This window comes from Gopherus flavomarginatus, chromosome 1 (assembly GCF_025201925.1).
Source record: "Gopherus flavomarginatus isolate rGopFla2 chromosome 1, rGopFla2.mat.asm, whole genome shotgun sequence".
Taxonomy (NCBI): domain Eukaryota; kingdom Metazoa; phylum Chordata; order Testudines; family Testudinidae; genus Gopherus; species Gopherus flavomarginatus.
Genome location: NC_066617.1, coordinates 129271008 through 129285938, shown reverse-complemented (window position 1 = coordinate 129285938; position 14931 = coordinate 129271008). Strand labels below are relative to the sequence as shown.

At 39.2% G+C, this 14931-nt stretch overlaps 1 protein-coding gene across 10 annotated transcripts in view; it reads left to right on the top strand.

Moving 5' to 3' along the window:
- Positions 1 to 52: 52 nt before the first annotated feature.
- The window catches only part of INTS13 (integrator complex subunit 13), a 39338-nt gene continuing 24459 nt past the window's right edge, over positions 53 to 14931 (top strand). The window contains exons 1-7 of one of the 10 annotated variants that reach the window (XM_050933618.1): positions 53 to 149; positions 960 to 1088; positions 3805 to 4052; positions 7282 to 7356; positions 10713 to 10915; positions 11887 to 11967; positions 13845 to 13935. In XM_050933618.1, coding sequence (XP_050789575.1) covers positions 1022 to 1088; positions 3805 to 4052; positions 7282 to 7356; positions 10713 to 10915; positions 11887 to 11967; positions 13845 to 13935 — 765 coding nt within the window. In that variant the 5' untranslated portion in view covers positions 53 to 149; positions 960 to 1021. Of the gene's footprint in view, positions 154 to 173; positions 511 to 534; positions 1089 to 3804; positions 4053 to 7281; positions 7357 to 10712; positions 10916 to 11886; positions 11968 to 13844; positions 13936 to 14931 lie in introns of those variants that run through there. The other 9 variants (XM_050933610.1, XM_050933598.1, XM_050933603.1 and 6 more) reach the window with 9 other exon arrangements.

Sequence of the window (14931 nt, the reverse complement as noted above, 5' to 3'; positions counted from 1 at the left end):
AGGCAGGAGGGAACAGAGACTAGATATCGCGAGACTTCCATACCGTTCCACCTGCTCGGCTTGTGGTAAAGTGCCGCAACCAAATATCGCGAGAGTGTCAGTTTCATAGGCGAGCCCCTGGGGAAGTCCCGCGAGAGGCTCTACGGACGGTGGGTGATCTCGCGATATGACTGTGGTTACGGTAGTCAGGCACGGGCATGGGGAGTGAATGACCCGGGGGGTGAGGAATCGCTGTGGCCAGGCCCGGGCAGCGGCGACGGGTCCCTGGGCTACTGGCTTAAGTGGCAGCTTCAGGGTATCGGAGCCTGAGGGGGGAGCGGAGCGGAGAGGAGAGCCCGGCTGCTACTCGCGGGTGCCAGGGCCGCAGCGCGGCCCAGCATTAGGGGCGGGCTGTGGGGCAGCGGCGGTAGGAGGGGGATGGCAGGCAGCAGGCCGCCGCGCCGCCCTCTCGTCCCGGTGTAAAGCCCAATGCGCCTGCGCGCCCCCTGTGTGGCAGAGGATCAGGCAAAAGTAAGAGAGCCCCCCACCCTCTCCCCCACCCTCTGTGTGTCTCCCTGAGGAACTGGGACTCCTGGGTTCTGGTCCTTGCTCTGCCATTGGCTCTTCCAGCTCCCTCCACTAATACTGGGCCCAAGTCTTCTTCGCACAGCGCTGGTAGAGGTTAAGGTCTGTCTGTGCTCGTAGTAAACTGTTATTAACATCTGGACAGCTGCGCCTCTTGCTGAGATCATCGACAGAGCTTGCTAGTGTGAATAAGCCTTTAGAGACTGAAAGAAGAAAACCTCACGTGAAGGTGGAGCACGGTATGACCCTGCCCGCCCTAGGCCGAAAAACGTGCTTGTTTATTTCCAGAGGGAAACAAAGCCAGTGTGTGTGTGGTTTGCTTGGTTCCTTTATTATTATTATTATTAGGAGTAGTATTTTTTTAAGCTGCTTTGTCATTCAAACTTTGTTTGCAGTGGTGTTATAGTCGTGTTGGTCCCAGGATACAAGAGAGACGGTGGCTGTGATAATATATTTTATGGGACTGATTTCTGTTGGTGAGCAAGACCAGCTTCAAACATCAGGTCTGACAAGAAGAGCTCTAGGTAAGCTCAAAAGCTTGTCACTTTCATCAACAGAAGTTTGTCTGACAAATAGGGTGACCAGACAGCAAATGTGAAAAATCAGGACAGCAGGTGGGGGGTAATAGGAGTCTATATAAGAAAAAGACCCAAAAATTGGAACTGTCCCTATAAAATCAGGACATCTAGTCAGCCTACTGGCAAAAGATATTACTTCAACCACCTACCATTCTAAAGTTTTTACATAAACATATTTGAATAATTTTAATTCTAAAAACATTCTAACATCAAACTGTCAATGAAAACATTTCTTGTTTTTAAAAGGGATACAATAAGAACATCAATGTTCCTAATGTAACAGGAAACCTCTAAAATTTAGAAGGCTTGAGGGGAATAGGATCGGAAGGACTATTTGGAGTGTGACATGGATAGTGTGTGGGACCAGTTATTGTAAATTGGATAGGGATTTGCTAACTGTTAGTGAGGCTTGGTTTGCTGGAATACAAAAATTTCTGTAAGGTGGGGGATGCGTCTGATAACTTTGTTCTATATAACATTGACTTAAAAATATGAACTAGCCATAAGTGCTGAATTCACTAAGTGGTTGCTTGTTTTTCATTGTAAGCATACTGTATTTGAATTCCGCAGGTCAGTGCTGCGCATAATGAATAGTGATTATTAAACTGCCATGAAACCTCACAGTATGAGTTTTTCTGACTTAGTGTACCTAGAGTTGAAGAAAATGGTAAGAAATAAGTGATTCAGTGGACTGAAGTTATGAAAACAGATTGTTAGTAGTTAAAACAATGTTTACATTTTATTTTAAGTAGAAAGATTTGTGCTCATTCTAAAAAATGTAGAAAGTGAGTTTCTTTTTGATCTTCAAGCTCAAATATGCTATTGAACAACAACAACAAAATTATAGTGGAAAAACAGAACATTGACAGCATGGATGTTTCTGAAAAATGCCATCTTCAACACTGAGCATTTCACCAAGTCTTTAACATTGGCTTAATTCTGAAGACAAAACTTGAATTCAAGAGTCTGTGAAACCTTTCCATTACTTAACTGGCATGACTTACTCCTAAATACAGAGATCATAGGTTGAGCCCAGAATATGAAGAAGCATGGTTGGTAGAACATAATCTTGAGTTCCTTCTCTTCTGGCACTTAGAAGTTGAACATCTTGATTTCTATCTTAAATCTGTTTGTGAAGGAGATTGTGTCACATCCACATGGTGTGAGAATTGTGGTAGTAAAATCACAGGGCACTGTATAGTTGAATTCAGTTTTTAAAAGACCTCCTGTCTGGTCAGCATCGATCAAGAATACTTTTAACTCATTTGGAATGGTTCATAATAGGAGGTTCTGAAAAAAACATATCTGTATGTAAGGACAGATACAAAAGCTTGGAAGTCTTAGATAGTTCATAGTCTGGGGACTGAATTCTTTGATTTACTTACAGAATAGAAACCTTAGACAATTGTGTTCCTTTTAATTTTTGAAATTTGTTTGGAAGCACAGCTATAATACTGTTTGCATCCACATTCAACCTGGTTACAAATGGTGTCTTAGCTGTATTTAGAAACTGTCCAAAAATCCTGATGCTGACGATGGGGAGACTACAGTAGAGTTTCTGCTAGCAATGTTTTGTTTAAATAGTTCTCCATGTTGAACAGAGAAATAACATTTTGATTCATGACAATTTTGAAAGAACACAGGTAACTTAATCTCTAATTTCAAATAATAAGTTTAAAATAGTTTCAGGTAATAGATTTGTGCCCCCAAGTTTCTATGCCAATTTTTAACTTTGCAGTCACATTTTCCTTTTCTTTAAAATGCTTTTCTTTCCTGTTGCTGTGTGAAAGATCCATACAGACAAAAGGGAAATCTCTGTCTGCAGAGGTGGAAGAGAAACTGACAGTCTGCACAATGTTGTCAAATGCACAAACTAACAAACTGTAAAAGAAAAGTTTCTTTGCTCTTAAAAACGGCTTGTCTTAAGTACCACCACCCAAGATTACTATAAGTGGTTAGAAAAACAAAAACAAAATGCAAAAAACCATACAGATGAGTGGCTTTTTAAAAGTTGACATAGCTAGCACAAGTTAGCATAATTTCTGGTGTGAAAATAATGTACTGAGAAAGCTACATTTGGTTGACTGAATTTGCTTTGCTATGTGTGCTGAGTGCTGCACCTACAGATATGAACTACTTTAGAGAGACAAGGTGGGTAAAATCATATCTTTTATTTGACCAGCTTCTGTTGGTGAAAGAGAGAGAAGCTTTCAAGGTAGACAGAGCTCTTCTTCAGGTCACTGCAATGAACTACTTTGGCTGCTGAAAAATTGCTTATTGCTCTGTAATTAGTTATTTTCAGAAATAATATTCTGAGGTGTATATTTAAATATACATGCAAAAAAACTGACCGTTTACTAATTTCATTTTTAATCCTTATGTGAGGATGACCTGCAAAAAAAGTAAGTATTACTAGTGGTTAGTTCAGAAGGATTTTCTTTTTAAATACCAACCATATGTAAGGCAAACAAACAATGAAAATATGTATTTATGGTGGAAATATTTGCCCACCTTTAACTAAAATCTTACCAAGAGCAGCTCTCTAATAAAGTTAATATTTGGAGCACAAATTTAAATAAAATAACACTAAACATCTTCAGAGGCTCAAAGTTCATATAGTGGTCTTTTCTTGTTGCTTTGTAAGTTTTTTGTCTCATTTCAGGATTTATTCATTTCAGGAGGAAAATGAAAATTTTCTCTGAGTCCCATAAAACTGTTTTTGTTGTGGATCACTGCCCGTATATGGCAGAATCATGTAGACAACATGTTGAGTTTGACATGTTAGTAAAGAATCGGACCCAAGGAATCATACCCCTGGCACCCATATCAAAATCACTGTGGACCTGCTCGGTGGAGTCATCTATGGAATACTGTAGAATAATGTATGATATTTTTCCTTTCAAAAAACTGGTAAGTGCTTCTAAAAGTACTGCTTATTGTAGAGATTCTCATTTTAATGGGTGCTCTTTTAAAATTATTTTTGGATGCTGTCAGATAGAAAAGCAGGTGTCTTCGATTAAAAACACTGGAAATTTTAAAAATTGAATTTTTCACCATTTAAGCTGTTGCATTACCCTTTTCACTCAGTTGAACAATGAAAATAGTTTCATTTTAGTTTATGAGCATTTTCACTTTCTGGTTATCTGCTCTCTCATTGCTTTGGTTGCAAACCCTATGGGTGAGCTTTTAAATCCGTACCAACTATAATAATATTAATAATTATTATCTGACATACATTTAAACATTAAATCATTTCTTTTGGTCTCAGGTTTTATGTAATCTAGATTTTGATGCTACACAGACTTGGATATAACTTTTGTAAAATTTGATGGGGAAAAAAAATAAAAAAACATAAAATATTTGGTATTACTAGGAAAATGTCATCTTAAAGGAGAAACTCACTTTCCTCTTTTATTTAATCATTTACATAATTAGTCACAGATGTCTCCAAGTAAATATGGAGTGGTACTTCATGGGATAACGGTGAAAGCAAGGCAGAGAAATAGAATAATTGCCCTCATTGACATATCTGACTCTGTTGCTGAAATGACAGTAAAATGTACTGCCCTCTCAGTCTATTGTTTGTATGCAGGATTTAGTATGGGAGACAGTTTCTGTGGCTTCATGCTTTAGCGCTGCTTTCTGTATTGCTGGTCTTCCACTTTTGGGGGTAGAGGAAAATGCAGTCTTGCTGAGGGATTGATAATATGTTATCCATTTATCTTGCTGTAAGAAGTTAGTCTTCATTCAGAGTCTTTGTATTATTTAAAAAGTAAATAAAACATAGAATTGGAGCAGGCCTTTTTGTTCTCAAATTCATTTATTTTGTTTTGGAGTTAATCTGATATGTTTTGGACAAAACTAAGGAGTATATAGTGGATCACTTAATCTGTTTGTTTTTCTTTTGGCATGCATTTAAGACCTTTCCATCCCTTTAAGACCAAACAAGTCACTTCTGTGATTTATGGTTCCTTTTCTTCATTAACCTGGAAATCTGAAATCCTAATGGCACTCCTTGGTGCATGCTTGACATCACATCCAGCTGCCATAATCCACTGTGCCCAGCATGACTCTTGTTTGCATCTAAGACTAAGACGGGTTTTTTTAGGTGCCTACACTTTGGTACATAAATGAAAGAGAATCACTGTGTTTAATGAGAAAAGGAACTGTGAATTGCAATCAGAGATAACTTACTTGAAAACATTATAAATAGAAAGATGAACTCTTTAAAACATTATAAATAGAAAGATGAACTCTTTTTAACATGACACAGGCAATGTGTATTTGTAAGAAAAATAAGTTTAATGTAAGTTATTAAAGAAATTAAAAGTGAAATTTCACAGAGCACAATTTTTTATCCTTTTTGTTTTGTAGAGTAAGCACTATGCCTTTTAATTAACACTTCACAATTATAAGATTTAGTATGCCAGATTTGTCATTGGGCCCATTTGTGACCCTTTTAACTGTTATTGTAATAAAGTTGTTCCACTCCTTTCTGTCATAAATATGTTAAATTCTTTTGTAGCTCTCTGCAGTGCCAGTTTAATGGAGTGGCAGTTCAGCTATTAAGAGTAAATTGTAATTTCTCTAAGGCCCCAATTCAGCAAAGTGTTTAAGCATAGCATGTACTCAAGTCCCATGATGGAGATTACATGAAGTCAATGGGAATTAAGTGCATGCTTAAATGCTTTATGAGCCTTCACATACTCATAGATTAGATAACTTTTATCTTCATCTCTCACTAGGGTATTTACCTCAATGATCTCCTTTGATAGCAAATTCTACTCACTGATTAAGTGCCATGTTTAATTAAATAACAGAAAAAATACATCTGTGCTCAGTGATAACTATTGGTAATGAAAATATAACTGAGATACTATGGGAGTTGCTCCATTTTTTTTCTCCTGTTAGTCTTGCAGTGGTAACAGCAGTGTTAACAGTCAAAATCCGCTTCGTGTTTATACTCTACTAACAGACAAGAGATGAAGTCAGTGTTAATAATGACTTTCTAAAAAGATAATTAAGTGTACATGAACATTTTTTTCTGTGTCATCACTGCACTTCTAAATGCTTGATCTTTGCTTAAAATAAAAAGGAGATATGTTAGTCTGGATTTAGCACAATTGTTATAACTTGTGGTCACAGGTTAGTTTGATTGTAAAAATAACATGAGGTTTGAGTGACCTATAAAGATAATACTCTGGCCTTTTATAGGTGGAGGCCTGCAAATCCGTGGATATGTGCTTTATATTCATGGACCCTTTTTGGTGGCTCGTGGCTTGGATGCAGGGCTCTAGGAATCTCCCCACAGCAGTCAGGGTGATGCTGTAACAGATGGGGGCAAGGCAGATATTCAGGCCCCAACGGCAGATGTGGAGTAGAGGAGGTAGAAATGGAGCTCTGACTGCAACACACACTTTCCCAAATGGAGCGGCTGTCACCCAGCCCTCAGGTTCCCACTCAGCTCTTTGAATCCTGCAGCAGCGGCCTGCGATATGTGGCAATAGCCTGCTGAATATTCTGGCGTCTGTAGTGCCCGGCTTGCTTAGACTTGCTTAAACTACAACTCCCAGAAGGGAACACAACCATGTGCTCCTGCACAGTGAGCCAAGTGCCATTTTGAAAGAGGTGTTGTTGTACTTTAAACTAGTGGGTAGCAACAATGGGTGCTGTGAGGAGAGTAGTTGTCACCTCTGTCTGTCCTGGCCAGGTCTGCATTTGTTAGAACTGACATGGCTGCGCAGGGATGTCCGAGCCCTTTACTGGGAGGGCGGCACCACACACGAGGGCCCAGGATTGTAGCCTCTCTGTCAGGAGTTGGGGAAGGAGGTGCAGCAAGGGCAGAGTGGGAGGCAGGGCAGGAGATCTCTGGGGAGAAGTGGGTGGCGATTGGGGACTTGGCACAGGCCTGTGTCACTGGTGCATGGTGACCCTTGGAGCTGCTAGTAGAGCCCCACTAAGCCTCGGATTTCCACTTCATATCCGCAGATGCAGATATGCGCAGACCATTTTTGCAGATTGAGTGCAGATAAAAATTTTGTATCCATGCAAGTCTCAATTTGTGGGCATGTGACAATTATTGTATAAGAAGAAAGAATACATTACTATGACGTTAAAATTTGCTTTGTAACCTTTTTAGGTGAATTTCATTGTAAGTGATTCTGGGGCTCATATCTTAAATTCCTGGACCCAAGAAGACCAAAACTTGCAGGAGGTATGATTAGGACATGATATCTCTATTTATTTTGTGGGGTTAATTTAAACTAATTAATTATAGTGAAAGAATGTGCTTTCTTAATATATTCAGTAGGCAGCATTTTATCATGGTATGACATACCAATGTTTTAGTTTTTTGTCTTGTATATTTTGTCTGAGAATAATAATTGGAAAGTGTTAAATTGATTCATTTGTTTGAAGGAGAATTCTGGATTTAGCAAGATTGTATGTGTCTCACAGAATAAGGTTGTGTGTGTGTGTGCAGTTCACCTAACTTTTCATCTTAAGATAATGGTTTAAATAGAGACAACAACTTTTAGCTTTCTTGGGTCAATTTTAATTTTATTTGTGTATTCTTTCAAATCTAGATGAAACTAGCTCCTCTTTTAGACTCACTTGAATTTTTATTTGGTGTTTCTTTTATTATTCATCCTTTAAAATCACAATCATGTAACTAACAAAGGAAAATAGGCAAGAGCTGTAAAATTCTCTTTATTGCAAAAAGTTCCAAAATAATCTTTTAAAGAGATTCACTAAAACACAGTGGGAATACAAAGGGGAAAAAAGGTAGTAATTTAAAGACAAAATTAAAAGGTACTCCATCACAGGTTTGACTTCTCTGTAGTACCCTCTACAGGGCCAGGGATGGTACTGTAAGCACTCTCTGCATTAGTCTATGGCCTGGTCCACACTACACAGTTAAATCAATTTAAACAGCGTTAAATCGGTTTAACTCTGTACCCGTCCACACTACAAGGCACTTTAAATCGATTTTAAGGGCTCTTAAAATCGATTTCTGTACTCCTCCCCAACGAGAGGAGTAACCCTAAAATCGATATTGCTATATCTATTTAGGGTTAGTGTGGACGGAAATCGAAGTTAATGGTCTCATTCCTTTAATGTAGCTACCCAGAGTGCACCGCTCCAGAAATTGATGGTAGCCTAGGACCATGGACGCACACCACTGAATTAATGTGCCCTAGTGTGGACACATAAAATCAATTTTATAATATCGGTTTTATAAAACCGGTTTTAGTAATTTCGATTTTATGCTGTAGTGTAGACGTAGCCTATAACAGTGGTTCTCAACCAGAGGTACATATACCCTTGGGGGTACTTATAAGTCTTCCAGAGGTATCAACTCATCCAGATATTTGCCTAATTTTACAACAAGGTACATAAAAAGTACTAGGGAAGTGAGTACAAACTAAAATTTCATACAGACAATGACTTGTTTATATGGCTTTATATATTGTACATTGAAATGAAAGTACAATATTTATATTCCAATTGATTTATTTTATCGTTCTATGGTAAAAATGACAATGTAAGCAAATTTTCAGTAATAGTTGCTGTGACACTTTTTTGTATTTTTATGTCCGATTTTGTAAACAAGTAGTTTTTAAGTGAGGTGAAACTCGGGGGTACACAAGACAAATCAGATTCCTGCAAGGGGTACAGTACTCTGGAAAGGTTGAGAACCACTGGTCTATAAGTTGTAGTCGCCTGCTTGGAGTAGGGAGGTCTGTGCCATAAGCTCAGGGTCAGTCTCAAAAGAGTTGACAAATTCAAAATTTGTCTATTTTTATTTGTCTGGCCAAGGCAAGCACTTACTTGCAGCACTTGAAAGCAAGGCCCTTACCTGGCCCTGGGGTTCTGAGAGAGCACCAAGTAACTCCTCTTTCCCAGTCTCACCAAGCAGAAGCAGGCAAGCTGCCTTAAACTGGCCTGCTGTCTCCCGATTAGTCAGTGTCTCCCGCTGGTCCTTTTAAGCATCTGGAGGAGTAAGTCTTGTAGGTAGGCCAGTCTGAGAAGGAAGTTGTTGACATCTCCAGCTTTGGGAAAGAGAATGCCTAGTAGACGCTATCACATACTCCGTTTGCATTTTGACTGGAGCTGGTTAGAGATTTTCTGATGGAACAGTTTTTCATTGGAAAATAATTTGATAGATCTAGAGGAACATGTTGATTCTGTCAAAATTTGGTTGTAAACATGCAAACCAGGCTGGTTTCCTGCAAGCTTATCCCCTCCCTCCTCTGGGAGGCTGGGGTTCAAAGGACTTCCTGACTTCAAATCTGCCTGTCTAGTGGGCTGCCCTGGAACCAGGGCTTCTAGGTTGCCTGCTGGGCAGGCTACTTCAGAGTGGAGGTCCCAGAGCTTCCAGGGAGCCTGGGACCTAGGGGATCATATTTCATTTTGGAATCGCCAAAATGTTCCCCTTGAGATGAACATTTTGGTTTCCAAAGCAAAATAAAACAAACTCCTAGTTCCATGAAAAATTGAGTTTTTCAATTTTTTGTCCCAGTTTGGGCCAAAAAATTTCCTGTTTCCTGGTCTGCTCTAATTTTAATGTCTGAAGTAAACTATCAAAGGTCTAATTTTACCATCAGAAATAGCAAATGATCATAGTCTTGGTAAGAAAGAACTATCAGGAATATCCTTGTCAAGACCTACATAAAAATCTTAATTCAGATGAGCCTCTTTTTGGTCGTAATTATATTAGTGAAATAATAAAAATTATGTTTTCAGCCCAAAAGAAGTAGCTTTCAGAAAACTAGAAGTGTGTAATAAAGGAAGGTAATGGAAATGGTTTTGCAACTTTAGGAACAAAACAGCCATACTGGGTCTGGCCAGTGATCCGTCTAGTTCTGACAGTGGCCGGTGTCTGATGCTTCAGAGGGAATGAACAGAACAGGGCAATTTCAAGTGATCCATCCATGGTTGTCCAGTCCCAGCTTCTGGCGGTTGGAGGCTTAGGGATACTCAGAACATGGGGTTGTGTCTTGGCTAATAGCTAGGGCCTTAACAAATTCATTGTCCATTTTTGTAAATTTCATGCTCGTAACATTTTAAAATCTTGAATTTCACAGTGTTGTAACAAAGCATGAATGTGTATTTAAAGACAGCAAAATATAAACATGTAAAGCCCTTAAGTAAGCATTTCTCAACATGGGGATCCCAACCCATGAGGGAAGCTCAAGGCTATCATAGAGGGGATCACAGTACTGCCACTTTTACTTCTGCACTGTTTTTAGAGTTGTGTGTCTGGAAAGTAGTGGCTGCTGGCTGGGGGCCCAGCTCCACAGGAGTGCAGAAGTCAGGGTGACAGTGCACCATATCGTGCCACCCTTACTTCTGCGCTGCTGCTGGAGGCGGTCAGTTTAGGGCTAAATATTCAGCCCAGCAAGTTGATTATGGGTCAAAATCCATTGAATATTGCTCTATTTTTTTCCCCTGACAATGTTAATTTGTATGTAGAATAAATTGTAATTAATGATTTCTAGTAACAGATCGTTTTACTGTAATAGCGAAGATCATAACTTCACAACAAAACCTTTTTTTCTTTTTAACCAGTTAATGGCAGCTCTAGCAGCTGTCGGACCACCTAATCCTCGTGCGGACCCAGAATGCTGCAGCATTCTGCATGGTTTGGTTGCAGCAGTAGAAACGCTCTGCAAAATCACAGAATACCAGCATGAGGCCCGAACCATACTAATGGAAAATGCAGAACGTGTTGGAAACAGAGGAAGAATAATCTGCATTACAAATGCCAAAAGGTGTTTACAGGATTATACAATTTTTTATTTATTTATATATATATTGGAAAGTAATGGTTTTATAAGTAGGCTGGATCCTTTGTCTTCTGATTCTTATTTTTTTTTCTTTATGTAGTTCAGTATTTTTATTTTGACATATAATCCCTTTAATAGTTAGATTTTGGCTACCAGTATTTTACAGACAAGTTCTCTCCTAAGGTACTCCACCAGGAAAGGTCAGCTGAGGCACTCTAGATAACAGCTGCTTGTTTTACATAAGTGAGCATTAATGGTAGAGAGTTTCCAGGAGAGAGCTAGTTAAAGAGTTTTGGTGGGCTAAGGAGTATAATAGCGTAATGCTGTTGGGATTAATGGTTTATGAAGGGTTAATAATTTTGATACAGAATTAAAGCTTGTCTCCACATGGAGCTATTCAGGCATCAGAGTGTATTAAGCTAAATTGGAAGAAGGTACTCTTATTCATGAATAAGGGAACGGGGAAGGGTGTCTGTACATTACTGAATAGCTAGTGTGCTTGAAATTCACAACATATTTTAATCCAAATTAATTTTCAAGTGAGGACAAGTCCAAGACTGCTGCCTTGCTCACAGGCAGAGCAGTCCACAGATGCATAAAAAGTTGCAGATTGGGGCTTAGTGTACAAGATTTGAAATTTTGTTCAATTGTACAAGCATCTAGGAAAAAATATAAGGTTGTGTATATTTAATTAAAATTATACTTGGACTTTTTTAAATGTTGCAAAACAAAACGTATTTATACTTTTGTTGAAGAATTTTTAAACTGACATTTGCTCTTATTTGTGCTGCATCTACATGCCAAAACAGTAAGAGCAATATGTTAGTGAAACAAATATAGCCACATAAGTTTTTCAAAATCCTCTTGACCTGTAAAAGTAATAAGCCATTTATTAAAGTATTTGGGTTAATTTTTTTCTCTTTTTCTAAGGTAATTTTTTCCCCCCCTTCTTTTAGTGACAGCCATGTTCGAATGCTTGAAGACTGTGTCCAGGAAACTATTCATGAGCATAACAAGCTTGCAGCTAATTCAGATCAGTGAGTGTTCAATCTGCAAGCACAGTTTTTCTTATCTCACATATGCCAACTTTGATGTGCCTTTTATGAAATATTGATCTGTATCAGTGGTGGGTAACTGGCCCACAGGCCGCATGCAGCCCATCAGGGTAATCTGATTACGAGCCGTGAGACACATTGCTGACGTTAACTGTCCGCAGGCACAGCCCCCCACAGCTCCCAGTGGCCATGATTCTCTGTTCTCAGCCAATGGGACCTGTGGGAAGCGGCAGCCAGCATGTCCCTGTGGCCCATTGCTTCCCACAGCTCCCATTAGCCGGGAAAAGAGAACCACGGCCACTGGGAGATGGGGGGTCATCACGTCCCGTAATCCGATTACCCTGATGGGCCGCAGGTTGCCTACCACTGATCTATATGATGCTGTTTATTGAGAACATTCAGATGGCCCCTCAAGATACACTTAACAGAGAGGGGAAACTAGATGAGTAAGATGCTAAAACACAACCCTGTAGTTTGAGGTCTTGAGTTATAGCCATTATGTTTTCCTGTACCATAGCCCTGCACAAAACTGCACTTCTTTGGATTGATATCTCTTAAAGCAGTGAGGTATAAAAGAGAAGAGTGAAGAAGATAATTTAGCCCAGCTGTGGAAAACATCTCTGTAACTAATCATTTATCTGAAGAATATCTGATACTGCTGGTGATTAATGCTTTGAGCAATGCATATTGGTGGCAGCACTGAATAGTTTTACATGCTGGTTACTTTTAGCCTGCAAAAGCTTCTGTGCTTGGAAATTGCTTTTAGTTTTCAAATAGTTGTTTGTTTGTTTGTTTGGCCTGGTATCTCTATTGAAACTTGAGAAACAAAATTACTAGGGGGAAGGAATGTTATGTTAACATAACATATGTTAAATCCCTTTTCCCCATCTTCTGTCTATCTTGTCTATTTAGATTATGAGCTCTTGAGGGCAGGAACTGTTTATTACATTGTACATGGGGCCTTATCCTGGTTGGCTGTAGACATTTTCACAATACAAATAAACGTTGTTAATATAATCCACCCCATTACATCTAACTTTCATTTCACCATTTGCATTTTTACATTTTCATAAATGTTAAAATGGTACTATGGGTCCCAGGAAATAAGGTTTTTATTTAAATGCTATGTAAAGGTGAAAAGATTTTGTGACTAAAACATGTCACAATGGAGGATTGGGTTCTTTTTCCATCAGCCAATGTTTTCTTGTGAAAACTTCAGGCAAGTTGGATAATGTCTGTGTGTGGAATTCCAGGAATTGGGAGGTGAGGGTGCTCAGCATCATTCAGGCTTTTAATTTCCATTTTTTCTTCTGTACCTAATGGGAATTAATTGATATTTTCAAAACTTTTTTAGGAGCAGATCCTCAGCTGGTATCGGTTTTGTTATGGGTTTATCGACTTCTGTGGAGCTATGACAACTTACTTTACCTGGGAATCTATCTAACCCATTGATACTTAAATGGAAGGTGCTACAGAAGTACGGTGTTGTTTCGCACCTCAAAACTCTCAGCTGGAAATCTTACCATATTTTCAATTATAAATTCATAGAATTGTAGGACTGGAACAGGGTCTTGGGAGGTCATCTAGTCCAATCCTTTGCACTCATGGCATCCCTGACAAGTGTTTGTCTAGCCTGCTCTTAAAAATCTCCACTGACGGAGATTTGTGTGCTTATAAAATGGAATAAACAAACACCAAGTCCTGATAAAACTTACTCAAAAGCAGAATTTGTCTTTGGTGCTTCTGACTAGTGCAGTGTTCAGGAAATCAAGTTAGTCTTGCATGGAAGAGAGTTGACATGAATTATGTGGCATACAGCTTCATTGCTGACCTACTAAATAGAACATTTGATTTCTAAGCCTCATGCAGATCCAGAAGTGTGAATTGGTCTTAATCCACACCTATCCAGTTGGTGAAGATAGCCTTGTTTCAGATCGCCTTAAAAAAGAGGTAAGGAGCTTAAATTGTTTTAAAAAAAAAGGGTACTACTGTACTGAATGTCACAAACCAACTTAGAGCAGATCTACACTTAAAACCCTGCATTGTCACAGAGGAATCGCTGTAGTGCTTAATTGAAGACGCTCCTACACCAACAGGAGAGAGCTCTCTTGTCGCTTCCTGAGAGGCAATAGCTATGTTGACGGGAGAGCTTTTCCCGTCAACTTTGTGCTGTCTTTGCAAGGGTTAAGGTTGGTATAACTGTTGCTCAGGGATGTGGATTTTTCACACCTCTGAGCAACATAGTTATACCTACATAGGTCTGTCCTGTAGTCCTGGCCTTAGGTAGACAAATACACGCGGAAAATTTATCAGTAATGTTTTTTGAGTATCCAGTCTCTGGGAAACTATCAGTAAAGGAAGAGGCATCTGTGACAGTTTCTGAAGAAGCTGACATCATAGAAATGTTGTTGACATTTTCAGTGTCTGTTTCTGATAACTATTTTCCCCTCATTTTGCAATCGGCATGCAGTTATGGTATCTCTTGTCAGCCTGCTTGAGTTTTTTTGCTACCTATTGACTTTGCAGTAAAGCTATTCATCTTATAGTTTTTGCAGATTGAGCTGTTTAGTGACCTCTTGAAAGGAAAACTGTTAGTTTTAATTTGTGGGAAGGAGATTATAGTACAATGAAAAAACAAGGCCTACATGAGAGATTTACTTCACTGGGACTTCCTGTATCCATGGAAGAACACTTTGCTGGCCACCAGGAACCTCTTCTTCCCCATACAAATTTCTGTTGCTGCTGAGCTTGACAGCCTACCAGAGCATGAATATTGTTAAATGTTACATATATATTATTCTAACCAACCTGTCAGTACTTTGACTGAGGCCTTGGCTACACTGGCTCTTTACAGCACTGCAAGTTTCTCATTCAGGGGTGTGAAAAAAACACCCCCCTGAGCACTGCAAGATACAGCGCTGTAAAGTGCCAGTGTAAACAGTGCCA